The following is a 27711-nucleotide window of genomic DNA, read 5'->3' as shown; positions in this document are numbered from 1 at the left end:
CTGTTTTAGGTCTTATGGCATAGTTTAAAAAAAATATGATGGAAAACTCAGGTCTTTTATCTCAAACAGTATAATCCATATCTATTCCTATGACATACTAGAAGTCTGTTCCTAATCTACTGTTTTTATTTAGCTGAGATCAATATAACCTTAAAAATATGTAACAAGTAATGCATCTGCTGTCTTATGAATAATTTTTAATGTTTATTATTATTGCCAAGAATGACAATGAACCATAGTACACTGCAGCTTTTGATACATGATCCCATATGCTTTATTTCATCCTTGTAACAGTCATGCGATAGGTGTTATATGAAATTTAGAAATATATATAATTTCCTTTTTCTGTAACATCATCTTTTATCTAGAATTTAATGTCTTCTGAAGAGAAGATAACTGAAGTAAAAATAAAAACATCTTTCAAAATAAGAAAAGAGTAAATGTAGAATTAGTTATATAGTATATCATGTTTGTATTTGTATGTATATATTTTTAATAAAATTGACTTAAAAGATTAGCCACAAGGTAATGTCTACTTTATGTCAAATATAAACGAGATGTTATTCTGAAATACTTTCAAACTCTACTTTTATAATCAAAAAACTATTTTTTGATAATGTATGGAAGGTTAGTTGGAAATTCCAGTGGTTAACTTTTTTCATTAATATTATTAATTTGATTAATCATTGCCTTATGACACATTCTCATCATTGACCTGTATGTGGCTCTTTTATTATTTATTTATGGATGGTTAACTTTGTAAAGCTTGCATATTGTATGACAATAATGTTTACTTGCTTCTCAGAAATTTCTTGAAGTTAAAACTTTTAAATGAAACACAAGGACTTATGACAGTTCTCACCCACCTTACGAGTGTGTTTATGAACTAACCTTTTAGTCCAGCTCAACATGACAAGTGGCTTCTTTTTCCTATAACTGGATGGTCGTGCTAAAAAAGCACAGTTCAGAAGTTGAGTAAAATACACAGATTTCATGTTACCTACAGCAAGAAAGGTGAGGGTTTCTAGGCAGAGGGTAAAGTTAAAGATGACTGTTTCCTACCTTTTTCTGGGTCTAATGAGTGTGACCTAGATCAAGGTGGTTGTTTGTAAAGAATGGTTTTGATTCTGGATTTTATATTGAAGGTAGAACTGACAAGATTTGCCAATGGATTAGATATGTTCTAGGAAAAGATTTCTGTGCTGGCCTGAATTTGGGCAGATAACCTGAATGATACGAAGAGCAGAGTGTTCCCAGAAGAGGAAATGGGGATGTGCAAAGACCTAAAGAGACAATGAGCTGTATTTTTGTTTTAAGGAATAGAAGGAAGACTTATGTAGCCAGAGCATATTGAGGCAGAAGGGAGAATGGACTCTGAGGATTAGGCATTACCCTGAATTTAGGACCTCTTAAAGAGGAGATAAGTAAGCACTTCCCAGAGCGATGTTTAGTTTACCAGTAGCGTGAACCACATTTATAATTGTGTTGGGTGTTTTTGATGAATTAATGAATAGGTTTTATTCCTATTAGGATAATATCTTAATATTATTGGGGTACAAAGGAATGAAAAATACTTTCTCTGCCCTCAAGGAATACATAGTTTGCATTTACAAAAAGGTATGATAAGCTACATAAGCTAAGAACTACTTATGATAAGGGTAATAGTTTATGTAAACAATAGAAGTGATATATCAAGGAATGCTTAATAAAGTTGGTGAATGACAATTTCTGCTATAACATTATTTTCAAAACATTAATCATTTATTATATAACACCTTAAGGATTTTACCTATGCCTACTGCTTTATTATAATTTATTTAATATTTTTCCTTTCATGAATTCTTTCTTTCTTTAAATAAATTTATGTAAGGAGGAAATCTTTTGGCCACAGATTATCCTAAACAAATTAGCACTTGCTATAAATAGAGGGGAACCATTAAAAAAACCTTATTCCAATAAAAAAGTATGTTTCTGCCAAGTCCAGAGGCACATCAGAGCAGGGGAAATACTGCTGTGGAAGAGCAGGGAGAAATTACTTCTAGTGCTGGTCCCTAAAGGAAAAGTTGAGTGTTGGAATTATGTACAGGATTTAGAAAAGTGAAGAGAAAAGGCCTCCTCAGGAGGAAAAGAGATACATAAAACTGAATGGAGGAATGTGGAAATGTTTTTATGTAAGCTACTTTGGCTAGCAAGGACTGGGTGATGCTTCTTAGCTGCTCATCTTCCCTCAGTGATGTCACTTGGTACTGAAGTGACTGGCGCAAATATGCATTTACAGCATTTGGGGACTTAAATAATGATTTTAAATCCCCAACTGCAGTTTTGGCTATTTGATAATGATTCCAAAGATCAAGTGTGATTTGTTCATAAGTTATGATTTTGCTGAGGAATATGTGATTTATGCTGTATCCACAGCTTACTTATTACTTGCTTTCCTTACTAGGTAATGCATTTACTCTGAGATGGTGATCTGTACAAGATGCGTACACCTTAAAACTATTAAGGATCTGTTTATCTCAATATCACATTTCGAAACAGCTCACATGCAAGGAAAGTATACTGAATTATTTGGTATTACGTTATAGTTAACAAAGGAAACTACCCTATAATTCTTGGCTTAATGTTTGTTAGGCCACTTATTAAGTGATGTCATTTGAGGTAGCTTTGCCGTGTGACCTTAAATAAGTCACATAACTTTTTTGTGGTTTCCTTATCTGTAAAAGGTGTTATAGTATCTACTTCATAGAATTGTTGTAAGGTTTAAATGAGTTAATATGTATAGTGGTTTAAACAGCTTTGCTTCCCAAGAAGTGCTATGTGTTTGCTGCTGTTCTTATTATTTAATCAAAAGGGCTATCTTTAAGTACTAAAACTTCCTTAGGTTTCTCAGCCCTACTACTTACTAAAAACCAAGGGATAAATAACAGATTCATATGGACTTTCAGAAGGTTTTCCCCACAATTGGTGAGGTGTTCCTGAACATAGCCCTGGCCTCTCCACGTTTGCACCAAGGAGAGATTTTTGTTCGTTGGTTTTTTTTGGACAAAATGATTTGATTTGATGTTTGTATGAAGAGTAGCCATTTGTTCCTTTTTCATATTTTTAATTATAATCAGTTTAATATAATTCACCAAATTATGATTTCTGTTTTCTTTTCAAATTTTATTTTTCCTTAATTCCTAATTGTATGTTGTATTAAACTTGATTTTATGAAAACCAGGTTGAATCGTTTGATGGCTAGAGGTAGTATCTATATAAAATAGGATATATAAAAATATATAAATATATAAAATAGGAACAGCAAGAATTGAAAGTGTTTTCATATGCCTACATAATAATAAAAGGTTTGGTTTTGTTCACTAGGCCAAGCTAATTCCCCAGTCTCTGCATCTTTAGCGTCTGCTCAGGAGATCTCTGAAACCATATGAGAATACACTGTGGAGAGCTTTCTGTTAGGCAATTCAACTCTTATAGTGCTCAGTTTTCTCTTGGTTTATGTGGTCACAAGTGTCACTTTCTCATGACTTTATAGCATTTTAATATTGAAAGGCAAAATGCATTCTTAGTTTGTAATATAAAATATTTAAGTCTACCTGTGAACCTCTCATGTTCTGCAATTTCTCATTATGTATATTGTTTATGAGTCTAGTATTTTAATTTACAGTGAATTGTTTGCCCTAAACAGCTTTTGCTGATGGCATGAAAATTATAAGAATTCAATCTGTTTTGATTTTTTTTGATCATTGTTCTTATATGTTGACGCTTATTGTAGTCTTATACCTATTTCTTAGACAATACTTGGATAGTAAAATTGTGTGGTTGGTAAAAATGAGTTAAGGTTTCAGGGTTTTACCAAGGGGTGATGTTTAATATTGAATGACATGTATTAAGACAAATGCTTTTATATATAATTTATTTGGCATTGTAAATGCATTTATCTTGTGAGAAACAGACCCCCTGTTGTCAAATGAAGTATTCTGGAAAGGTTTGGAGTAAATAAATAATAAAACTACTTTGATATACAATCTAACAATATTAAATATTAAGACTTTCAGATGATTGATTTTAATACTTAATTAACTTAAAGTCCAGTGTAACCCTCTTGCATTAAAGATTGACAGAATTTTAAAATAAAACTTTATTCTTTCTCTTTCTTTGTTTTCTTTCCCTCTTTTTTCTTTTCCTTTCTTCTCTTCTCCTTTCTGCCCTTATAGTAAAGACTTTAGAACATCGTTACTTCCAATCATTAAATTTACCTTTAGCTAGCAACATTTCTAAATAAAATTTTTTTTTAAAAAACAAGATATTCAGTTACCCTATCTCTTAATTGTGAAAATGTAGCTTCTACCAGAGAAGTTTGCTTTTATACCCCAAATGTCGTATTTCTGGTTAAATACCTATCATGGTAAATACATGCTACCTAGAACTCATACTTATGCTGCATCCTTCTTCCCTTTTATAATAGACTCTGAAAGTAGTCCATTTAAGCTCTTCGGTATAGTTTTCTTATAGGAGAAATCTTTATGTAAAGTATATCATATCATTTCAGTGTTTGACTTTTAGGTTTACCATCAGTCAAGAATTTAAATGAATGAAGTATGCTTATATGAGCTTTTCTGAATATGAATGTCTTCAGAGTGACACAGTTCAGAATGCTAATTCTGTGCCTAAGTATTAGAAACAGTTAAAGAGAGAATATAAGCTGAAATATATAGGATTTCATATTCAGATGGAATAAATTCCTTTTCTAGAGGTTCTATTCGTGTGATGCCATTTTAAAAGAGAAAATATTATTAAACTAACTTATTATTTTATCTGTTCAACCCTAATAGTTTGAGATTTTCACTTAGATACTGCTTGTATTGTTTGATTGATTTTTTTTTTTTTTGGAGACAGAGTCTTGCTCTGTCACGCAGGCTGGAGTGCAGTGGCATGATCGCTGCTAACTTCAACCTCCGCCTCCCAGGTTCCAGCAATTCTTCTACCTCAGCCTCCTGAGTAGCTGGGACTACAGGCACGCACCACCACGCCTGGCTAATTTTTGTATTTTTAGTAGAGATGGAGTTTCACCATATTGGCCAGGCTGGTCTCGAACTCCTGACCTCGTGGTCTGCCTGCCTCGGCCTCCCAAAGTGCTGGGATTATAGACGTGAGCCACCGCGCCTAGCCTATATTGATTTTTTTTTTTTTATTATACTTTAAGTTCTAGGGTACATGTGCATAACGTGCAGGTTTGTTACATATGTATACTTATACCATGTTGGTGTGCTGCACCCATCAACTCGTCAGCACCCATCAATTCATCATTTATATCATGTATAACTCCCCAATGCAATCCCTCCCTTCTCCCCCCTCCCCATGATAGGCCCCAGTATGTGATGTATTGATTTTTTTTACATGAAAAATACTGCTTTGAGTTTTTAAGTGTACTTTAAAACTGCCTTCTAAGCTTTAGTGCTGAAATCTTACCCTTTTATTAAAAATTAAGTATTGCAAAAGAAGTCTTTTCTTTCAGACAGATCACTTTTAAGATTTAATACTCTAACCTCTATACTTGTGAAACCAGTACAACTATCTTAAAGATTAGTATTGGATTTTAAATGGGAATTTTAGCCTATTTGTGAACTCCTGTGCCCAAGATAGCACTAAAACCATATTGTAAAATTAGTTATGACTTTTTGGAATTTTGAACTCATGTGAATAGGAAAAATTGTTGTTTATGGTAAGTTTAACAAAGGAAGGAGAGGGCCTTTACCAGATCGTGGAAGATATATTACTATGCTTTCTCAGTCAGAAAAATTAGATTGCTTTTGTTTATTTAAAATAATTCTTAGGCATCATCATCATTTTTATCAGCCAGAGAAATTCTAGGAACAGGAAGATATCATTTAAGAGAACTAAAATCTATCAATTATGGATTTAAGTAGTCATGTACTAAGAGGCATGTTTTTGGCCTTTATATTCTTTTCTGTATATGTATCTTGCTTCTATGTAAGAGAAAAGTAAGGCATGTCAAGGATAGAAGTTGGAGTTTGTGATCAAATTTAGAGATCTAATGAACCATTGTAAGTGTTATGTTTATGCTGTTTTGACTTTAACAGTGATTGTTTAAAAATTTTTAGACTAAATAAAATCCCTTAATTTTGTATAGTCTGATATTTACAGGTAAAAATTTATTCATAAATATTAAAATAGACAGATTTATTAAAGACTTTTGATACTCTGCTTTGTAATGAATCATTTTCTCTTACTGGAATGTTTTTGAAACACAAATTGGGAAATTCTTAGGAAAATGATTTCATATTTAAAAACAACATTATGTTATGATTTCACAAGGTAATCCCAATAGCAGTAACCAACACATTTAAGTTGCTTTTTTAGATTCAAGAATGCTAAAATAGCTCTTTAAAACAAAACGATAAAAAAATGAAAGCAGCAACTTCTTAATCAGTTACTTTTGAATTAGGTTATTTAAATCCGCAGTTAAAAGAAAACTACTAACATTATCCACACGTTTTCTTCAACAGATTGCTTGAAAATAACTCATTATTACTAGTCAGCTGGTTTCCTTTATTTAATTATAAAAACATTTCAGTGGTTCATTTTCAATCTATAGGCATAATAAATTAGGATATAATGGATGCCTGATTATATAGAATGGTTGTAGACTGGGGTATTTGGTTGATTTTGTTTTCTGGTTATTGGATATTACTATACACTTGTTAAGTTCTAAAGAATTATAATTTAAGCTTAATTAACTAAATGACTTCTTCAGCTTTCTCTAAGGAGTCAAAAAGACCTTAGGTATTTTTTAGCACCTTAAATAAATGTATAAATATCATTGTGTGGTAGAGTATTTTCTTCTAACAATGTAAAGATGAGGGTTTTAAAAATACTCCTTTTAGAAATAGACTTTGATAGCACCTTGCTTGTCACTTGTCTATTTTTAATGTAGTTTAAAATACACAAAAGTCATTTATTTATTTATCTTAGGTATGTGAAACCTGTAACAGTGAAAGTGTACTGTAAAAATAAGAAAATCAGCTACTGAGATTATGAAAACATGGTTTAGGATATTAAAGAAAATTTAAGGAATCTAGCAGTTAACTTGAAATACACATTCTCGAATGTTTGCTTTTATATTTTTAAGAGTATATCAGAATATATGGATAATATGAATCTTACATTAAAATAGTTGCCCATGGGCCAAAAAAATTTTTGAAAAGTGTTTAATCTGTTCTACCCAGTATTTTTCTTTTAATTTGAATTATTTGCTAACACTTACATATTAGCAGATTTCACATAAAATTCTGGATTTCTAGCTTGTCTTGAAAAAGCTGAAGCAGAGTAAAGGGTGTTCTAATTATTCATAGGCTGCATCTTTTTATACCCCTTTTTTAACACCTGACTTATTTAGAGCCAAATTAATGTAGGAGAAAGAATGTGAGCTCTAGAACCAAACAAGATGACTTCAATTTTGGCTTTAATACTTACTCCTTGTGTGATTCTAGACAAATTACTTACTCTCTCTGTACTTCAGTTTCTCTATGGTAAAATGAAAATAAAATTGACAAGATAAATTGGGTTTTAAGGAGGATGAAATGAGTGTACATGAAACATTTAGACTAGTTTTTGGCATATATTCATTGTGCATAAATGTTAACTATAAATAATAATGCTTTTTGCCTGACCTCAGTAGATACTTGAATTTGGTGACTGCTGCATAGCAGAGGACCTTGGTTCTGAATTTATTTATTTGTTCAACAGAATTTATCAAACTTTGTGTTATACTCTAACCATTCATCTACATTTTGCTGTCCTCTACTAGATTATTTTCTCCACAGTTTCTTCTGTATAGCAAGTGCTCAGTATACGCTTATTGATTGGCACACATAAGCAAATACTGACAACTGTCTAGATTTATGGATTTAAGATTTATGGCTTTAGATATTCTTACTGCATGTTTGCTACCAAAGTTCTTTGTTTTCCTTAATCCTCTGCTTATATTGTTTTAGCCACAATTCTAGGGGGATAGGTTTTATTAACATCTGACTGTGATTGTGTGGATGTAGAGGGTTTTGGAGACTTCTGATAAAAATTAGAACATGTATATGAGTATTTTACAAGGTGATGGTTTTAGAGAGAAAGTAAATAGAATAGAGGGGCATTTTGTTTTGGTAAAAGGTCATCAAGAATTTCTGTATTCATGAGCATCTCTGGAGCTTTTGCTCCATAGGTGAAGACCATATCCTATAAAATTAGACACTCGTTTTGTTTGGACTTGCTTTTACCACTTCTTTTTACTCTTATTATTTCCTCTTCCTATCATGTCCTTGGTGCTCCTGAAATTTAAAAGATTATGTTACTTACATTATTTTGCATGAAAATTGGTGAACTTGGTTTATTTTTTGAAAGAGTTATGATTTGGGAAGATAATTTGCATCTTATGGACATATAAAATTTACAAATAGTATACCTTGGAAGTTGAAAATAATTTAAAACAAAATTTGTTCAATATGGAATAATTTATGTGAGAATTGAGAGGGAAAACTTTCAATATGACAAAAGGAGATATAGGTAGTTTTTTATAAAATCTTGTAAGTATAACACCAGAGGTGGATATTATACCAGAGATACAGATATATTTGAGCACATAAAAAGTTACCTATGTCACAAAAATGTCATACAACTGAAAGACAGATATACTTTGAGAAAAATATATGTATCATATAACCAAGGTTTAATACCCTTACTACTTAAAGCATGTTCAGAAATCATGAAGACAGTCATAACAATTAACTCCATTAACAAAAGACAATAAACAAATGTCAGCGAAACAGTATCTCAGTAGTTATCAAGCGAATACAATACAAAATTTGACTGTCACATTGGTTCAAAAAATCAAAGAGGAAACATCCATTGTTAATGAGAATCAAGGGGAAATGAATTGTTCTATTAGGTGCAAACCTTTATAGAGCACAGTTTGCCAAAATCTTATTTTTTAAATATATATTTTAATCCAGCTATTGTAATTTAAGAATTTATCCTAAGGAAATAATCATGGATATGATACAGACATACTGCTAAAAGATATTTATTTTTGAGACTGTTCATAGTATTGAACAACTGAAAACATCTTGTTTACTACATAAGGAATTGGTTACATAAATTGTGCTGACTAGATATAGAATGCTAGGAATCATTAGAAATTATAGACACAAAGGCCGGGCACGGTGGCTCAAGCCTGTAATCCCAGCACTTTGGGAGGCCGAGACGGGCGGATCACGAGGTCAGGAGATCGAGACCATCCTGGCTAACACGGTGAAACCCCGTCTCTACTAAAAAATGCAAAAAACTAGCCGGGCGAGGTGGCGGGCGCCTGTAGTCCCAGCTACTCGGAGGCTGAGGCAGGAGAATGGCATAAACCCGGGAGGCGGAGCTTGCAGTGAGCTGAGAACCGGCCACTGCACTCCAGCCCGGGCGACAGAGTGAGACTCCGTCTCAAAAAAAAAAAAAAAAAAAAAAAAAAGAAATTATAGACACATAATTATTATTTTTTTTAAACTGGGGAGGAAAATACTGAATTTAAAGTATTCATAGATTATATAATAAGTATGTTTAGCATGTTATGGATCATATTAAAACCATATGTATTTTAAATGCCCAGAATAAAGACAGGAAGTACATGTGTAATACACTGAAATGTTAACACTAATATTTCTAGCTAATACTATCATGAATGATTAATTTTAATTTGCTATATTTTCTGTATTTTGAAAGTTTCTATTGTGAATGTTTATTGTTTTGGCTGTAAAACAAAAGGATGCTATAAATGTGAGAGTATTGTCTTTAGAATTTAGCATATTTGTTGAAAATAAATATGATTCAAAATTGAGATAAAGATTATAAATGACGCTCAGATTTTTGAGAAATTTTTGAAATGAAAATTTTGTGTTACCTTTTTCCCTTCTTTGCATAAGCCTACCAATGTGAGGTAAAGTCCCTGGAGGCTGGGAAAAACTTGTTAATGTCTATAAGGTTCATTTAATCATTTCAGTCTTATATTTATTCGCAGTCATAGCAGAAAAAGAATTTATTTTTCTCTGTATTTTTTCACCTCCCAGGTAGTTACTTTTGGTGACATTGTCCAGTTCCCACAATGTATCATTCCTTATCTGAAACTAGACATCCTCTGCAGCCAGAAGAACAAGAAGTAGGCATTGACCCCTTGTCCAGTTACTCTAACAAGTCTGGAGGTGAGTTTTGTATGCCAATACTGTTTGCAGGTAGGGTACTGGTAAACCTAGCAGAGGGCCCTCAGTTAGCTGTGTCCACCTCATGTGTGTAATTCTCTTCATGAAGCTGAGCAGGCCAATGTTAAGTATGTTATTCTGGATATGTACAGAGCACCCTTGACACTAATGAATACTTCAACAAGCCAGCTTTCAGTTATCCACAGAAGCATTAGCCAAATGTTTAACACACTGTCATTCTTTAAAAGAAGATAATAAACTGAACAATGACTTCAGCATAAAAATGTTGAAATGCGAAAGGGCCTTGGTCAAACATCTTTTAAAGAATCTTAAATTTTTGGCGTGGATTTTTCAGGGATTTTTTCCCCCTTCAGCAGATTGAGATTATTCCAGGATAAAAGACTTGATTCATCCTTTTTTTTTTTTAAAGTAACTGAAATTTGTGTTATATTTTTAAAGATCTATATGCTGAAATTATTAAATGGTAGACAGTTAAAATGTAGACTGTATTCAGGGTCTACCCTATAACAGTGTATCAAATGTTTATGTATCAGAACTCTATTATTTTCTCAGTATTTACTTAATGATCGTAATAACATAGTTTCTTAGACGAAAACAATTGAGTTTGTAAGAATTCTTGAAGCCTTATCCTTAGTTTTTAAGCAGGTCACTAAATATTTGATAAAGTTCATTGACTCAGTGACTGCTTGTAAGTTTTCACTTGTGAAATGCAGGTATCAAGATTGTAAGATCCATTTTAAAACATAAATTAGTCAAAGTATACAGACAAACTGTTATAAAAAGGAAATTAGTCAAAGTAAATCATGTGTGTTATATTCTTCAAAAAAATGTTTTTTTTCTGTTTATACTGATGTCAAGGTCTGCTTTTAACTCATGTTTTGAGAATTTACAAAAAGAATTGACTCCCACCTAAAATGCCTATTTCTTTAGAACACAAACTTTATGCAGAATGTTTATGCTTTTTGTGCATCTTTAATACCTCCTACATACAAATGCCATTGTTGTTTTTAATGAAAATGGGAGAGAATTTTTCCAGCTTATTTTTGTCATTTGATTTTTTAATTTTTATATTTTTTGTTAAATAAGAACTCAAGACTTATGTTTAAGATTTGATAATACGAAAATTAATAGTGCTCATTTCAATTTCAGTATTTTAATATCTCAGTGCTGAGCATGACACCTTTTCTAGTGATATTTGCTCTTAAATGTAATACTCATAAGAAGCATTCAGTTAAATAAATTATTTTGCAAGTACTTCTGTAAGTGGGTGTTTTAAAAGTAAATGTCTTTGTGTCAAGTGTATAAAATAGTTTCACCAAAATATTTCATACTCTTTCTGATTACTCTGGTTATTTGAGGACGTAGTTTTTGTTGTTGTTTGTTTTTTAAGTGCGTATTTTTATATGGTCTATTTCATTAAATATTGAAGTTTTTTTTTTTTTTTAAACCTGGTTAAAAAAACATTTTAAATTAATTTTATCCTTTATTGTTTACAGGAATGAGTAGTTACCTTTACTAAAAAGGCTTTTCGTTTATATCCTAGCCTAACATTTCTATGACATACTAAGTTATTAGGACTGAATTGATGTTTAAAAGTGCCATTAATTCATTTACCCCAAATGTTCATTAACAATGTAAATGTATGCTGATGTTCTATGAGACAAGGAAGTGACTAATGACTCTTCCAACTAACAACACTTAAAATGAATAGAAACTTTAGATAGCTAATCTTGAAGTAATCAAGACCCTCATTCAGCTTGGCATCTCTGTATGCTCTAAAACAGCTGTCAACTGTTAAAAATATATACAAAACACACATACGCACACGCACATGCAGAAAGAAAGATATGTAAATATCTCGTTCTTCAAAGCCATAAAGGTTACTAACCATAGTGGGCTTTGTGCATTGTATAGGTAAATATTTTATATAAAGCATCTATTTCATCTTCTTTGATTTTCTTTTTACAGAAAAACATGTGTTGCATTTTAATGAGGTTGTCATATTTGAAGAAAATCATCACCTTTCTATTATGTTTTGTTTATTTCAATATATGTTTTACCTGGGCTTTCTTCAAGTATTTTGAAGCTTTTTACACATTTCTGCCATAATCTTTAGGGAATTTGTTACTACTGGATGACTCATTTTCTAAGTATTTAAACGCTTCAGTGGTTTGCCAGTGTTGAAGTCATGTGTAATTTTTAAAAACATTTCTTGTCATAGGTTCTATTAGTAAACAAGGTAAGTCTTTAATTTCTCAAATCTGGATTTTAACATTTATAAAAAAATAGTACTGTTGAATGATTCTGAGAATTTTGGAAAGGATTAGAAAAAACAGCCTGATAATAGGAATGGAGAGAACAAACTACGTATCATTGGCTTATTTTCATGGGTGGTTGAGAAAAGTAGGTGAGCGAAGAAAAAAGAACTATTTGGATGTGGATATATATGCAAAGTCTTAGGAGATATTTTCTATGTGAATTAAACTTTTAACTGCTTTACCTATTTTTCCAAATAGAGAACAGCATAGAAAATATGACATTTTCTGTGTGCCCTATTCAGTTTAGTTTACATTAATTACCACTTAAAATTTCAAGATCTGTGATCAAAGTTTAATAACTGACAAGTTACTAGTAATTTAGTTAAAGACAAAAAAGCAAAAATATTTGTTAGACTATTTATGATTATTTGTTCTTAACCTTTAATGACCAATAAAATGAAGAAGTAATCACTTTATTTTAAATTTAAGATAATATCAAAATTCAGGTATACGTAATGTTAATTATATAATATTGTTGGAATCATTTCCACAAGCTTATAAGAGATTGGAATGTCATCAGTGATGAGAGAAATTTTTCTGTAGGAGATCCTTTGTTAGTCTATTCTTATGTTACTGTGAAGAAATACCTGAGGCTGGGTAATTTATAAAGAAAATAGTTTTACTTGGCTTATGGTTCTGCAGGCTGTACAGGAAGCATGACACAGGTATCTGCTCCTGGTAAGGGCCTCAGGAAGCTTACAATCATGGCAAAAGGCAAACCAGGAGGAGGTATGTATGTCTCAGGAGTAAGAGACAAGGGGGGATGTCCCAGACTCTTAAACAACTAGATCTCAAGTGAACTGAGAACCCATTTGTCACCAAGAGGATGGTGCAAAACCATTCATGAGGGTCAGCCCCTGATCCATTCACCTCCTACCAGGACCTTCCTCCAACACTGGGAGTCACCTTTCAACATGAGATTTGGAAGGGACGTACATCCAAACCACATCAGGTCTCTTTTGAGAATGGCATTTTGTTAAACATTGCTAAAGTTTTTAACTTAAATTTTGTATGTCACAGTATTCACCTTCTTACTTAATAGCTTTTATATATTTAAATAATTACCTAACCTTTCTTTGTCTTTTTATATACTATCTGTTTCAAAGCTTTCTTTCTATTGTCATTCATAAAATATTTGGCAACTTAAAAAAAATCCAAGATGTTCAGAATCCTGCCAACTCCATTTTGCTTCCTGTAATTTTGTTTTTTTTTTTTTTTTTCCTGAGTATTCCTTTCTTTCCATTACAATGACATGTTTTAGAACTAGAAGAGTATGTCCTGGCTTTATTAATGAAGAAATTGGTAATTTATAATAGTTGACTGATGTCGATATAATAAGGTGGTGCTGTCCTGTCATGATCTTTAGTGTTGTTTTCCATATAGTAGAGGTGGATTTAAATTTGATTAAAAGATGGGTTTGTTCTGCTGAAGATATCTAGATATCTGGCTAAAGTATAAAAATGGTGTCTGAAGTACTGTAAACCCTACTCGGGGCTAATTAGCTGGAGTCATCTTAGAGATGAAAAAGTCTTTTTACTTTCTTCCCTGGCTTACAACTCTTTAGTGACTTCTCATTATATTAACAATAAAATCCAGACTGTTGACTGTGATGTGCATGGCTGTCTTCTTGTCTGTCTGGTCTTGCTCAGATATGCTAAGCCAGCTCTAAACTTTGGGCCTTCACACGTGCCATTTTTCTGACATTATTTTTGATTCATTCAGAGCACTCAACAATATATAATCCTATATTAATTTGTTTCCTTGTTTATTTTTTGTCTCCTTGTCTCAAATGTGAGCTTTATGAGGGCAGGAATTGTGTTGAAACTGTATGTATACCTGGTGCTTGGCACATGGGCACTGCTTAGTAAATGATGAACGAACAAACTGCATTATCAGTTTGAGTACCTTCACTTACGTTAATTAATAATTGCTTATGCCTCTTTCCTCCATATGTCTTTCTTTTTCCTATCTTAAGTTGTAATGTATGAACTCTGTTTTATTGTCCCTGATAATTCTAGCACTTGAATTTTCTCCTTTTAGGGTTTCAAAAGTTAATATACTCTCCTTTTTTATCCTCTGTTCTCTTTGACCTCTCTTCCTTTGAAGTTTCTCCTAAAATTCACTTATTCCATGTTTTCTTTTAAATATAACCGATCTCAGAATTTGCATAAAACCAAATGGGCAGAGAGTTTTCTGGCAAATAAATGTCAAGTTATGATAATTAAGAATTAGTGACTTAATGCACAGCAGTAATCACTTGGCAAAGGGAAAGCTAAGGAAATAAATTATTACTTTTCTAAGAAATTTGTGGCCGTAATTTGGGAGCATAGACTACATGTAGTTTGCTTACATTTAATACACATGTTTAATACACATAATTCTTAGTGAACATTTTGTGTAGATAGTATTCTTGATACCTGGTTTCTTAAACTTACTAACATGGTATATAGCAAATATTGTTTATTTTTTATATGAAATATGATAGAACCAGTAACCTGTAGTAGTGGCAGCTTTTCTTAAGTTTAAAACACTTTTAAAGTTTATTTTTTGTCATTCAGTAAATATTTAAGTGCCTTGCGTGTACTAGGCATTGTTCTAAGTGCTGGAAATAAAACATTGAAAAAGGTAAATATAGTCCCAGATACCATGGTGTTTATGGTTAGTAGCCAGATTTGGGAGGTACCCAGCAGAGAAAAGTAAATGATCAATGAAGGTAGAGAATGGTAAGTGCTTTCCTAGAGGAATTAACAGTTGTACAGTGAGTACATTGGTAGAGAATCCACCTGTGGTAATGGTGGATCAAGGAAGGTGTGATGTCTGTCTAAGTCACAACCTGAAGGATGAGTAGCTGTTAGCCAGATGATTGTAAAGAGTTTGTGCTATGAGCTTGCTCTCCACTAAACGTAAAGAATTTCAGTGTGATTAAAGGTTAGAGTTCAAAAGGAGAATGACTACAAATGAGACTGAAGACTAGAATGAAGCTCCCTTATACTAAGAACAGTGGGTATTTCAGTGAAAGAATCTTATGGCCAGATTTGCATTTTACAAAGATTATTCTGGCTATAGTATGGTGAATAAACTACGGTGTTGGGGGCAATACTAGAAGCTGAACAATCATTTCAGAAGCCATCAAAACATTCTAGGTGAGATGATAGTGGCCTGTATTGGAAAGTATCAATGGAAATAGAGAGAAGTGGAAACATTTGAGAGTTATTTAGGAGGTAGAATGGACAGTACTTGATCTAGTACCTTACTGGATATGGAGAAATGGTAGGGGAGTGAAGTTTGCAGTGACATACAGTTTTCTGAGTTGACTAGTTAGGTCTATGATAATGCCAGTACTGAGACAGGGAAATCTAGAGAAAGAACTTTGTGTGGTACAGGTGGGATAGAGGGCTGCAGAGGCCATGACATTGGATGTTCAGTTTCAGATGTGAGTTAGAAGTACCTTAGAGCATTCAAATGAAGACACCCTGATGATTTTGATGTATGGGTCTGAAACTTAGAATTGGGCTGGAGATAAAGATTTGTCAGCTTACATATGGTAGCAAAAACAATGGCAATGATTGTGATTACCTCATAATAGCATGTAGGCCAAGAAGAGGACCTACGATCAATATCTAAGGAAAGTCATTTAAAGACCTTGCAACAGAAGAGGATCCCGCAGAGGAGACTTAAAAAAAGAGGCTGGGGAAGTAGAAGGAAAACCAGGATAGTGTGATGCCAAAGAAGCTAAGATGTCAAGGGGAGAGTGAGCAAAACTGCCAGAGATTACTAAAGTTAAGAAAATAGAAGTGTCCAGTGGACAAAGTCATTGTGGTTATGATAAGCACAGTGCTTTTTGTAATCTCAAGAATCCATATACCAGTACTCTGTATGTTTCATATAAATGATGTATGTATTCTATACTAAACTGACATGAGGATTAGAAGAGAAAAGGTACAACAGTATTAGGAAAAGTGAAAATCAGTGGAAGAAGAGTTCCACTTGGAACTTGGAAGTATAGAGGAGAGGCAATGTAGAGCAAAGACAGGAAGAGGGACATTATTGTCTGTTGTAATAATAGAAGGGAAATAGAAAAGAAGGTGTTTAGGTGCAACAAGTTCATGGGTTTGATGGCAGAGTTGAATGAGATATCACTGACGTTTTAATCTCTTGTTTGATAAGTTAGGGTGACATTATTTGCTGACAGTGAATCACAAGGCGAAACATGTGAAGATCTGTGGGGAGTAAAATAGGTTAAAGTGGGTTGGTAAGACATAACCTTGGAGTCAAGTTGAAATGGGACATCATATTTATGGGTGAGTCCAGCTTGTAAATGTATGTGATTATGTCCAGCAGAATCCAGCAGCTAGGATTTAGCCACAAAGAAGAACAGCCAGGGTTTTTGTCAGGGCTGTATAACAGGTAGACAGTAGGCAGGGAAGTTGATGGTTGAAGAATTCATTGATGGATTGAGAATATAAGGAAATTTGCTATCATGGAAGGTGGTTTGCAGAGCGCAGGGTAGAAAATTTTAGAAGGGATGGAGTCAAGGGAGAAGGAAGAGTAGTGTGGTTATGGAAGTCCTGCAGAGAATGTGGGAGCAGTAGGGCCAAAATTCTGCTTGGTGGTGAGGGATGGTGAGGGTGGTGGCACACTTTTCACAGTGATACCCAATAATCTAAAATGTTGTGTATTTTATATTAAATATGCCTATCTAATATATGTTCTAAATTCCAAAGAAAATAGTAACATGGTCTTTTATCACATCTCTTAATAATTCTTATGTGTTTGATAAATGCATTAATTTGGTGAAACATTGTGTGGTAGTAGCCAATAAAGCAGCTCAGTGCTCCATTATTTCTGTGTAATAATTTGGATCTATAATGATTTAGATGTGGCTTGGTTTGACGTGTCTAATAAAAAATTCTCCCTAGATATCAAGGAAAATGCAGTTTGGATAGATGAAAAACTGTAAGTTAGACTGTAAGGTCATCAAGGAAACTGGTAGCTTTATTCAGGGTAGATTGTTAAATAAACAGGAGAGTGACCTGGAAGTTTTTGAATGCAGTAACAAAGACAAAAAAATGCATGGATTTTTAAAATGTCTCTTTAAGAACAGATTTTTCAAGTGGTATGACAGTTGGACAAAGTGACATCCGAGAGCAAAGAACATGCCAAGCCTAGTTCCGCTAAATTAAACTGCTCAAAAAGAAGTTGGATGTAAGAGACTTAATTTTGAAAGACCATGAGTTAGAGATCTCTGTGAGTCATCCTCCAGAAATGCCAATTCAAGGTATGAGACAAATAAGAAATCAAAGGAAAGAGGAAGGAGAGAGCTAAGGACTGATTTGTAGAAAGTCCCCATGATTAGAAATTGTATAGAGCAAGTATTTTAATAGTACTTACTGGAGGAATAATCAAAGTAGGGGAAAGTCACAGTGCCAAAATTATAGAAGCTACAGATATGAAAGCTTCCAGAAAGTTCAAAGTGAGCAGTTTTTCAAGCGTTGTGTAGGTTAAAGAGAGTATAAAAGGAAGAAATACATGATTTGGTGATTGGAAGACTATTGATTATCTATTAGGGATTAAGTCATTTTCAAGAAACCACTAACTCAATTGAGTGGATGGAGGCAAAGGAAGTGAACTCAAAAATCTGATTCCAAATTCACATTAAAAAGATAGTGATTAAATATCAATGATGAATATTTAGATGGTGAAGAATATTCTTACTCTTTAATGTTAGATTTGGGTGATTGTATGTATGGTTTTTGTATTTATGTTCTTACAGTGTGTTGAGAACCTTACTGCTGGTAAAATCTAGATCCTTAAAATTTGAAAAAAAAAAGGCCTCTCTGGTCTTACTAATGATGTTTTTTTCATTGAGTTGTCCATATCTTATGAATTAGATCTACTTTTCAGTTTTATTAAAAATCTTCCATTGATGTAGCAATTCTCTTTATTTGCTTGAGGGGAGATAGGCTACTTTACAGTTACTTTAGAGTTGGATTTGTGTGAAGAGTCATTGAACCACCTTGCAAATACCTTGATGTTATTCATTTCCTCGTGTCCTAGGAGCAACGAAACCTCACTACTGACCAGACAGGGAAACAGTAGTCTTGCAATAGCCCTTATCCACTACCCCTTTAGGCAATTTGGTCTGCAAAAGGATATCCATATCTTAAGATACATTCTCCACCATCCTTTCTAGTATCCTGGACCCCCAGACATGGGAGGTTGTGTGATGGTAGTTTTGGTTGATTGGTCTTGGCACAACTAGAGCAGACACTGGCAATTCAGAGTATTATCTTAAAAGCTAACATACGAAACAAACATTGAAGTAAAATGGTCTATAATGGAGCTTTTATCAAAGAATTATGTTGGTTGCTTTTTGTTGATACATTAATGGGGCCAAAAAATACAGTAGAGTAAGGGTTTAGATTTTTTTTTTTTGAGACAGAGTCTCACTCTTTCATACAGGCAGTGGTACAATCATGGCTCACTGCAGTCTTGACCTGGCAGGGTCCTCCCACCCCAGCCTTTGGAATAGCTGGGACTGTAAGAATGCGTCACCACGCCCGGCGAATTTTTGTATTTTTTTGTAGAGATGGGGTCTCTCCATGCTGCCCAGGCCAGTCTCAAGTGATCCGTCCACCTGGGCCTCCCAAAGTGCTGAGATTACAGATGTGAGCCACAATGCCCTACCTGGAATTTTTAAATGATGAAATAACCCAGCTTTCAGCCCACATGGCTTAGGAAAGTATATCAGCTATCACTTGACTTCTCACATGTTAAAGCTCCGTTTTATTGATTTATGCATTGAAACAGATTTCTCCTTCATGGCTTGGTAGCAAAATGAATAACTAGGTCCTTATAAGTATAATTCTCTCCCTCCCCAGTGCTTCTGTTAACTTCTTTCGTAGCATTAGCCATTTTAAAAAACTATCTACTGCAACTACTGTTCTTTAAGATTACAAGCTTTCTTTCTTTGAGATCACTCAATTAGAGGGAAGACTTGAATATCCAAGGAGGATAAGAGGAATGCAAGAAAAAAATTTAACTTTACTCTTGGGAAATCACTCAAGGACTTCCTTAATCACTCTTTTATATCAGTGCCTTCCCCTGCCACCCCCCAATCAAAGTAGAGGTTCCCAAAGACCTATTTATCTCCAGTTCATGTCTTAAAATTATCCCCTTACTTTGCTATGTAACAGTCACCAATATAATAAAACAGCCAATTTTTTAATATATAGCTGATATATTTTGGTAAAATTCTCTTTAAATGTATTTGAGTTTTTTAAAAAAAATTTTACTGTTACATGTAGATATTTATAATTTTTCTTGTAGACCTAAGTTAGGCCCTTTGTGTGTGTTTCTCTTTAGGAGGTTTAAAAAATTATTATGTATTACAACAGTCATTTTGAATAGTGAGCACAGTAGTCAATTTAAATGTGCAGAGCCTACATTACATTACTTTAGTGTGTTGTAGCAGAATATAAATTATATATCTCATTTTTGATAAAAAGATGTTTTATTGTGGTATTTTTATTACTTCAGTAATTGTCTGTTTTTGAGTTTTTAGTGTTTCCACCTAAGCTTTCCACAATGATTCTTTGACATTGTTCTGTTCTTAAAAGACATCTTAGCAAAAGCTTTGATAATACACTTTGCCCTATCAATATGTCATTAAGCTCACGTATTTTTTGTTCTTAACTTGGCATTCTATGAGAATTGAAAATAAATTAGTTCACCATCACGGTATACTTTTGCTGGAATGAGGGCTTCCTTGTTAATTGAATAGTTGTTTTGAAACTTGGAATCTTTTTTTTTCATACAATACTAGTATTTTATTCTGGAGTTTGGGTAACTCCTTGAATTTCCTGAGCAGGAATCCCATATGAAGTATATAGGAAAGCACAAGGGCTGGAATATTATGCTAGCTTCAAGCTGTTTTTACATTTTAGGAGAATTTGAGTGTTTTAAATGGAAGAAATTAAGAAAATGGTAAATCATAAAAATTATGTTATGTCAAGTTGTTTACTTTAAGTGGATATTTTCTTTTACATCTCCAGTATTTAGAATATAATTTGCTTACTTCCTTGGAAATGATCTGATATTCTACCACTTGATAATTTTTGTATTCCTATAAATTACAGTGACTGTTTTGTTTTTCCTGAACTTACAAATACTTTTAATTTTATTCAGGGAAAAAAAATCTCAACTAGCTTTGATTTATCAACAGATAATGAGAATTTACCTTTACTCACTCAAGTCAGAGATGAGGCAATATGTGAGCCAAATAATCTTTTATATCATGGCAATATGTGTACTTAAATAATTCTCCTACTTTCCTTCTCCTGTTCTTTCTTCTTCCAAATGTAGAAAAACTTAAATAATAATTGACTTTCTAGCATTGGTATTTAGTGAAAATTTGAATGGAATAGGACTGATTTAGCCAAGCATAGAACACTACATCAGTTTTTATCCTTAATTAGACTTGTGAATAGATTTGTTTTATTGAAGTGATAGATTTTTAATCAGAAAGGTTGACATGATGATTATGAAATTTCAGTAATAATAACTGAATTATAGAGGCACATATATTTTATCATACAGAGTAAGGGCTGCCACCCAAAGACCTGATGTTCATTCATTTATGCAAACATATTTGTTGAGCATCCAGTATCTGGGAATAGAATATTGAACAAGTAGACCACTTGCTTTCTCTTATGGAATTCATATTTTAACACGAGGTGGACAGACAAATGGAAAAGTAAGTATAGAAATAAGAAAATCAGAGAAAGAAAAAATACTACGCAAAGAATTAAAATAGGGCCACATTACAGTGAGTGACAAGGTGAGTACTTTAGATTGTCAGAGGAGATCTCTCTGAGAAGGTGGTATTTTGGCTAAATGTTGACAAACAAGAAGGAGCCAGATATGCAGATATACAAGGATGGTGTGTGTGTGTGTGTGTGTGTGTGAGAGAGAGAGAGGAGAGAGAGAGAGAGAGAGAGAGAGAGACATCTGCCTAAACAGAACTCATAAAAGCAGTAGGATATGAATAGGCTTGTCATATATAGGGAACTGAAGAAGATCACTATGTTTGGGCTACCATGGGTGACAGGGAAATGACACAGGATGGGGCTAGTAGACGGGGGCCAGGTAGAAGGTTTTTGTAAGCCAGGCTGAAGAGTGCAGGTTATATTCTAAAGACTCAGAATTATAATTCAAGGATAGGAATGATAGCTATTTTAAAATATATTTCCTTTTGACTTGGTGATAGACATTTAACAAGTGATGCCTGATTTACTGAGAGTTGTAGTATTTTTAACATTTTTTTCATGTTGCAGTCCTCCACACCAGTTGGTTTGTTTCCCCATTCTCAACATTTTAACAATTTAATGGTGAAGTAATTCCAGCTTAATCTTGAATAACGGGATGCCCTAAATTTTTCCATTTCTCTAAAGCTCAGTTCTTTCTATGTGGTCCATTTTATGTCATGCTACCAGTATATACTAATAGTATATACAGCTTATTGAAACCTTTTGTGTTGACCCATTTGTGTGTGTGTGTGTGTGTACACACACGCATGTATGCATGTATGTATGTGTGTACATCTATGAGTTTTATTTGTGTGGAGAGCATGTAATCATTATTTTCCCTCACTGATGTAACAGAGAATTTGTTCCTCTAGGACATATTAGAACAATGTGTTTAATGCTCTTCAATTTAATTTGCTGGTATCACAATTAATACCATTAGGGTCACTTGGAATGAAACTATTAACAAATGAGTAATTTACTTTAACAATGTCAATGTGTTCTCACAATTTCATTTGCTTTAATTAGTGTACAAGCTATTATTTAATAGCATACTTCACATAGAAAAATGTAATAATGCATTCTTGGCTCCTTAAAAAAGAAAGAAGGAAACTTAATGGACTGAGTGATTTTGTGGTTAGCTGTAAAGTGATGGAGGAGAAAGTAGAAAGTCAAAAAGCAAAGTTTGCAGGAATGTAACTAAAACATTCTCCAGTACATGGAAAGGTAAGCACTATTGCCTAAATAGTATTGAAAACTTTTAATGGTAGTTAAAAAGAGGAACATACATCCTGGAAATTTTTAATAGAGTTTGGTTGTAATACTGCAATAATAATTCAATTTCTGAACATCATAAAGTAGGTCATTCCTAAGTTATCACCCTTATGGAGAGGAACGTCATGGTGCAGAATTTTAAAAAGGTGGGAAACAAAAAGTTATAATTCTCAAATGGGCTTTTGTTTTAATGTAGGTATTTCTGACCTAAGTATTTACTTTAATAGCCTATGAAAAAGCTCTGCAGAAGGAGATGGTGAGCAAGCTTTTCCACTCCTGTGGTTACTTCTTCTATCTGGCCTACTCTGTTGACGTCACTAGACCCAAGGAAGAATAAATTGTTATATTTATATTTCTTTATATGTAGAGTAAGCAGAAGGTGATGAGCTGTCAACCAAGTCATAATTAATAAGATCTGCTGTTCTCTGTAAACACAAAAGCAAGATTTGCTATCATGTTATCAAGTGGCAACTTAATGTGGAAAGGAGATAAAAGCAATCCAGAGAATTCAGTACTCTAATTTAAAAAATTAGTTTGATAATCTATTTGGCTAATTTGATCGATTTAGGTTTCTGTTACTTTCATCTTTTTTCCTTTTTAGTCCTTTGATTAATGACAAAAGTTCATAAAATACAAATAAAAAAGGAAGCAGGAGGAAGTGTAATTAGGCAATAAATATTTAAGTATAAAATGCAGGAAACTGCAGAGTGGGGCCAAGATGGCTGATTAGAAGCAGCCTCCTTCTGTGGCTCCTATGGAGGAGAACAAAACTGGCGGGTAAATCCTGAATCTTCCACTGAGGTATCCAGGTTCTCTCATTGGGACTGACTAGGCCGTTGGCGTGACCCATGGAGAGTGAGGAAAAAGCATAGTGGAGCAGCGGGCCACACGAGAGCCGCACGGGGCAAGGGGAGCTCCCATTCCCAGCTAGGGGAGGTGGTGAGTAATTGCACTACCCTGCCTGGGAAATCTTGTGTTTTTCATGGATCCGTGCAACCCAGGGATTAGGGTATCTCCTCATGAGCCCAGGCTACCAGAGTCTTGGGTCCCGAGCACGGAGCTGTGCAGACTCATGGTGGCTGGCAGCAGACTGGAGACTGCCTAAGATGATTGAGTTCCCAGGGGAGGGGCAGCTTGCCATCACTGCAGCTCCAGTCAGTGGTTTTCCCCTGCTGGTGCCAGGGAGACTGGGTGGTTTGGACCAGGAGGAATTCCTCACAGCACAGTACAGCGGCTGTAGTAGATCATGGCCAGACTGCTTCCCCAGGCGGAGCCACCCTGTGGGAATTTCAGCAGCTCCAGCCAGGGGCTTACAGACAGAACTCTGATCTCCCTGTGACTGAGCCCCTGGCGGGAGGGGCAGCTGTGGTCTCTGCAGATCTGCAGACTTAGTATTTCCTGCCTGCTGGCTCTGAGGAGTTTGGAGCAGTCCAGATGAGGACGATTCCCCCCAGCACAGTGCACCCACTCCACCAAGGGGCAGCCAGACTGCTTCTTTAAGCAGATTCCCTATTCCGGGCCTCCTGATTGGGTGACACCTTCCAACCGAAGTCACCAGACACTGCATACAGGAATGTTCCAGCTGGCATCAGGTCAGTGCGCCTTTGGGACGGAGCTCCCAGGGGAAGGAGCAGCCCATCTTTGCTGTTCTGCAGTCTCCACTGGTGATGCCTACAGGTGCTGGGTTGTGGGGTGACCCAGGAAAATAGGGTCTCAAGTAGACCCCAAGCAAAGCGCAGCAGCCACTATGGAAGAACGGCCTGCCTGTTAAAAGAAAAACAGAAAGCATCAACGACAATATCAACAAAAAACCTTATCCAAAGATCAACAGCCTCATGAGAAAAAATAAATGCAAAAATGCTGAAAACTCAAAAAGTCAGAGTGCCTCTTTTCCAACAGCACCTCTCCAGCAAGAACACAGAACTGGGCTGAGGCTGAGATGGATGAACTGACAGAAATAGGCTTCAGAAGATAGGTAACAGTGAACTTCGCTGAGCCAAAGGAGTGTGTTCTAACCCAATGCAAAGAAGCTAAGAACTACGATAAAATATTACAGGAGTTGGTAACCAATATAACCAGTTTAGAGAGGGACATAAATGACCTGATGGAGCCGAAAAATGCAGCACAAGAACTTTGGGAAGCTACACAAGTATCAATAGCCTTATCCACCAAGCGGAAGAAAGGATAGCAGACTTTGAAGACTATCTTGCTGAAAGAAGGCATGCAGACAAGATTAGAGAAAAAAAAATGGTAAGGAATGAACAAAACCTCCGAGAGCTATGGGATTATGTAAAAAGACCAAATCTACAACTGACTGGGGTACCTGAAAGAGATGGAGAGAATGGAACCTAGTTGGAAAACACACTTCAGGGATATCATCCAGGAGAAATTCCCCAACCTAGCGAGACATGCCAACATTCAAATTCAGGAAATAGAAGATATTTCATGGGAAGATCAACCCCAAGACATAATCATCAGATTCTCCAAGGTCAAAATGAAGGAAAAAATGTTAAGGGCTGCCAGAGAGAAAGGTCAGATCACCTACAAAGGGAAACCCATCAGACTAAGAGAGGACTTCTCAATGGAAATCCTACAAGCTGGAAGAGATTGGAGACCAATATTCAACATTCTTAAAAAAAGAAAAAAAAAAAAAGAATTTCCAACCCAGAATCTCACATCTGGCCAAACTAAGCTTCATAAGCAAAGGAGAAATTAGATCCTTTTCAGACAAGCAAATACTGAGGGAATTCATCCACTAGACTTGCCTTGCAAGATCTCCTGAAGGAAGCACTAAATATGAAAAGGAAAAACCATTACCAGCCACTACAAAAACACACTGAAGCACACAGACCAATGACACTGTGAAGCAACTACATCAAGTCTGCAAAATAACCAGCAAGCATCATGATGACAGGATCAAATTCACGCATAACAATATTAACCTAAAATGTAAATGGGCTAAATGCCCAATTAAAAGACACAAAATGGCAAGCTGAATAAAGAGCCAAGACCCATCGGTGCTTCTGAATGATTCTTGAGTAAATAATGCAGTTCAGAAATCAAGAAGTTCTTTTAAACTAATGAGAACAAAGAGACAGTGTACCAGAATCTCTGGGACGCAGCTGAAGGTGTTAAGATGGAAGTTTATGGCCGGGTATGGTGGCTCATGCCTGTAATCCCAGCACTTTGGGAGGCCAAGGTGGGCAGATCACTTGAGGTCAGGAGATCAAGACCAGCCTGGCCAAAATGATAAAACCCTGTCTCTACTAAAAAATACAAAAATTAACCAGACCTGGTGGCACATACCCGTAGTCCCAGCTACTCGCTAGGCTGAGGCAGGAGATTCACTTGAACCCCGGACATGGAGGTTGCAGTGAGCCAAGATTATGCCACTGCACTTCAGCCTGGGTGACAGAGCAAGACTCTGTCTCCAAAAAAAGAAAAAAAGTTGGAAATTTATAACAATAATGCCCTTAACAAAAAACTAGAAAGATCTTAAATCAACATCCTAACATCACAACTAAAACAACTAGAGAACCAATAGTAAACATACCCAAAGCTACCAGAATGCAAGCAGTAACCAAGATCAGAGTAGAACTGAAGGAGATAGAGACACAAAAAACCCTTCCCAAAAATCAGTGAATCCAGGACCTGATTTTTTGAAAAAATTAATAAAATAAATAGACTGCTAGCTAGACTAATAGAGAAGAAAACAGAGAAGAATCAGAGACAATAAAAGATGATAAAGGGGATATGACCACTGACCCCACAGAAACACAGACAACCATCAGAGAATACTATGAACAACTCTATGCAAATAAACCAGAAAATCTAGAAGAAATGGATACATTCCTGTACACATGTACCCTCCCATGACTGAACCAGGAAGAAGTGGAATCCCTGCATAAACCCATAACAAGTTCTGAAATTGAGGCAGTAGTAAATAGGCTGCCAACCAAAAAAAGCCCAGGACCAGATGGATTTCCAGCCAAATTCTACCAGAGGTACAAAGAGAACCTGGTACCATTTCTTCTGAAACTATTCCAAACAGTTGAAAAGGAGGTACTCCTCCCTAACTCATTTTATGAAGCCAACATCATCCTGATACCGAAACCTAGCAGAGATAAAACAAAAACAGAAAAATTAAGGCAACATCCCTGATGAACATCGATGCAGAAATCTTCAGTAAAATACTGGCAAACCGCCAGCACATCAAAAAGCTTATCCACCATTATCAATTCGGCCTCATCCCCAGGATGCAAGGCTGGTTCAGCATATGAAAGTCAATAAATGTAATCCATCACATGAACAGAACTAAAGACGAAACCACATGATTATCTCAATAGATGCAGAAAGGCCTTCAATAAAATTGAACATCCCTTCATGTTAAAAACTCTCAATAAACTAGACATTGAAGGAACATACTTCAAAATAATAAGAGCCATTTATGACACACCTACTGCCAATATCATACTGAATGGGCAAAAGCTGGAAACATTCCCTTTGAAAACCGGCACAAGATAAGAATGTCCTCTCTCACCACTCCTATTCAACATAGTATTGGAAGTTTTGGCCAGAGCAGTCAGGCAACAGAAAGAAGGAATGGGTATTCAAATATGAAGAGAGGAAGCCAAACTATCTTTGTATGCAGATATACACGATCCTATATCTAGTAAACCCCATCATCTCAGCCTTAAAAGCTTTTTAAACTGGTAACTGACTTCAGCAAATTCTCCAGATACAAAACCAGTGTGCAAAAATTACAAGCATTTTTATATACTAACAACTGACAAGCAGAGAGCCAAATCATAAATGAATTCCCATTCACAATTGCTAACAAGATAATAAAATAGGAATGCAGGTAACAGGGGAAGTGAGGGACCTCTTCAAAGAGAGCTACAAACTACTGCTCAAGGAAATCAGAGAGGACACAAATAAATGGAAAAACATCTCATGCTCATGGATAGGAAGAAACAAAATCATGAAAATATCCATACTGCTGAAAGTAATTTATAGATCTAATGTTATTACCATTAAATT

At 34.8% G+C, this 27711-nt stretch overlaps 1 protein-coding gene across 13 annotated transcripts in view; it reads left to right on the top strand.

Moving 5' to 3' along the window:
- TBC1D5 (TBC1 domain family member 5) overlaps nt 1-27711 on the top strand; it is a 591323-nt gene that overhangs the window by 219743 nt on the left and 343869 nt on the right. For all 13 annotated transcript variants that reach the window (XM_033212761.1, XM_033212760.1, XM_033212755.1 and 10 more), the window contains one exon: nt 10125-10256. In XM_033212761.1, coding sequence (XP_033068652.1) covers nt 10160-10256 — 97 coding nt within the window. In that variant the 5' untranslated portion in view covers nt 10125-10159. The remainder of the gene's footprint in view (nt 1-10124; nt 10257-27711) is intronic.

The sequence above is a fragment of the Trachypithecus francoisi genome, unplaced genomic scaffold (genome assembly GCF_009764315.1).
Source record: "Trachypithecus francoisi isolate TF-2019V2 unplaced genomic scaffold, Tfra_2.0 Lachesis_group0, whole genome shotgun sequence".
Taxonomy (NCBI): Eukaryota; Metazoa; Chordata; class Mammalia; order Primates; family Cercopithecidae; genus Trachypithecus; species Trachypithecus francoisi.
The sequence above is the reverse complement of the archived record's forward strand: the minus strand, read 5'-3'. Positions and strand labels throughout refer to the sequence as shown.